The sequence below is a fragment of the Micropterus dolomieu genome, linkage group LG10 (genome assembly GCF_021292245.1).
Source record: "Micropterus dolomieu isolate WLL.071019.BEF.003 ecotype Adirondacks linkage group LG10, ASM2129224v1, whole genome shotgun sequence".
Lineage (NCBI taxonomy): Eukaryota > Metazoa > Chordata > Actinopteri > Centrarchiformes > Centrarchidae > Micropterus > Micropterus dolomieu.
Genome location: NC_060159.1, coordinates 29696789 through 29698650, shown reverse-complemented (window position 1 = coordinate 29698650; position 1862 = coordinate 29696789). Strand labels below are relative to the sequence as shown.

At 36.5% G+C, this 1862-nt stretch overlaps 1 protein-coding gene across 1 annotated transcript in view; it reads right to left on the bottom strand.

Annotated features, from left to right (window-relative positions):
* LOC123977713 (protein Z-dependent protease inhibitor-like) overlaps positions 1-1862 on the bottom strand; it is an 8849-nt gene that overhangs the window by 3515 nt on the left and 3472 nt on the right. The window contains exon 4 of the mRNA XM_046060622.1: positions 1283-1556. Coding sequence (XP_045916578.1) covers positions 1283-1556 — 274 coding nt within the window. The remainder of the gene's footprint in view (positions 1-1282; positions 1557-1862) is intronic.

Below are 1862 nucleotides of genomic sequence, written 5' to 3'. Positions count from 1 at the left end.
AGATTAAAAGGTTTTAAAGAGAAAGACAGAAGAGATGAAGATTAAAAGGTTTTAAAGAGAAAGACAGAAGAGATGAAGATTAAAAGGTTTTAAAGAGACAGAGATGAAGATTAAAAGGTTTTAAAGAGACAGAGATGAAGATTAAAAGGTTTTAACGAGACAGACAGAAGAGATGAAGATTAAAAGGTTTTAACGAGACAGAAGAGATGAAGATTAAAAGGTTTTAAAGAGACAGAGATGAAGATTAAAAGGTTTTAAAGAGAAAGACAGAAGAGATGGAGATTAAAAGGTTTTAAAGAGAAAGACAGAAGAGATGGAGATTAAAAGGTTTTAAAGAGAAAGACAGAAGAGATGGAGATTAAAAGGTTTTAAAGAGAAAGAAGAGATGAAGATTAAAAGGTTTTAAAGAGACAGAGATGAAGATTAAAAGGTTTTAAAGAGAAAGACAGAAGAGATGGAGATTAAAAGGTTTTAAAGAGAAAGACAGAAGAGATGGAGATTAAAAGGTTTTAAAGAGAAAGACAGAAGAGATGAAGATTAAAAGGTTTTAAAGAGACAGAGATGAAGATTAAAAGGTTTTAAAGAGAAAGACAGAAGAGATGAAGATTAAAAGGTTTTAAAGAGACAGAAGAGATGAAGATTAAAAGGTTTTAAAGAGACAGAGATGAAGATTAAAAGGTTTTAAAGAGAAAGACAGAAGAGATGGAGATTAAAAGGTTTTAAAGAGAAAGACAGAAGAGATGAAGATTAAAAGGTTTTAAAGAGACAGAGATGAAGATTAAAAGGTTTTAAAGAGAAAGACAGAAGAGATGAAGATTAAAAGGTTTTAAAGAGACAGAAGAGATGAAGATTAAAAGGTTTTAAAGAGACAGAGATGAAGATTAAAAGGTTTTATAAAGACAGAAGAGATGAAGATTAAAAGGTTTTATAGAGAAAGAAGAGATGAAGATTAAAAGGTTTTAAAGAGAAAGACAGAAGAGATGAAGATTAAAGGTTTTATAGAGATAGAGGAGATGAAGATTAAGACAGAAGAGATGAAGATTAAAAAGGTTTTAAAGAGATAGAAGAGATGAAGATTTAAAAGGTTTTAAAGACAAAGACAGAAGAGATGAAGATTAAAAGGTTTTAAAGAGAAAGACAGAAGAGATGAAGATTAAAAGGTTTTAAAGACAAAGACAGAAGAGATGAAGATTAAAGAAGGAGAGATTGGAGGAAGGATGGACGTAAAGTAGGAGATGAGGAAGGAGGAAAGGAAACAGGGAAGGAAAAAAAGGTGTCTCACGTCTTCTTGAGTTGTCTGATCCAAGCCTGGATCTTCTCAGCAGTCACTTCCTCTTCAACGGCGGTGATGTCCACGTCTTCATCAGGCAGCACAACCAACATGGCCACCCCGTCTGCCATCGGCAGCTTCAACACGCCAACCTTCACTGAGCGGTCGTACGCCAGGAAGTACTTATCAGCCCGGAACATCATGGGAACCATGACCACATGATATTTGTCCACATAGAAACGCTCGTCCTGGGTCAGGGACGAGTTAAAAGACGGGCTGAACCGGGCTGAAACAGAGATAAAACTTTATTTACAACACTGAACAGAGACAGAAACGCTGGTCCTGGGTCAGGGACGAGTTAAAAGACGGGCTGAACCGGGCTGAAACAGAGATGAAACTTTATTTACAACACTGAACAGAGACAGAAACGCTGATCCTGGGTCAGGGACGAGTTAAAGGACGGGCTGAACCGGGCTGAAACAGAGATAAAACTTTATTTACAACACTGAACAGAGACAGAAACGCTGGTCCTGGGTCAGGGACGAGTTAAAAGACGGGCTGAACCGGGCTGAAACAGAGATGAAACTTTATT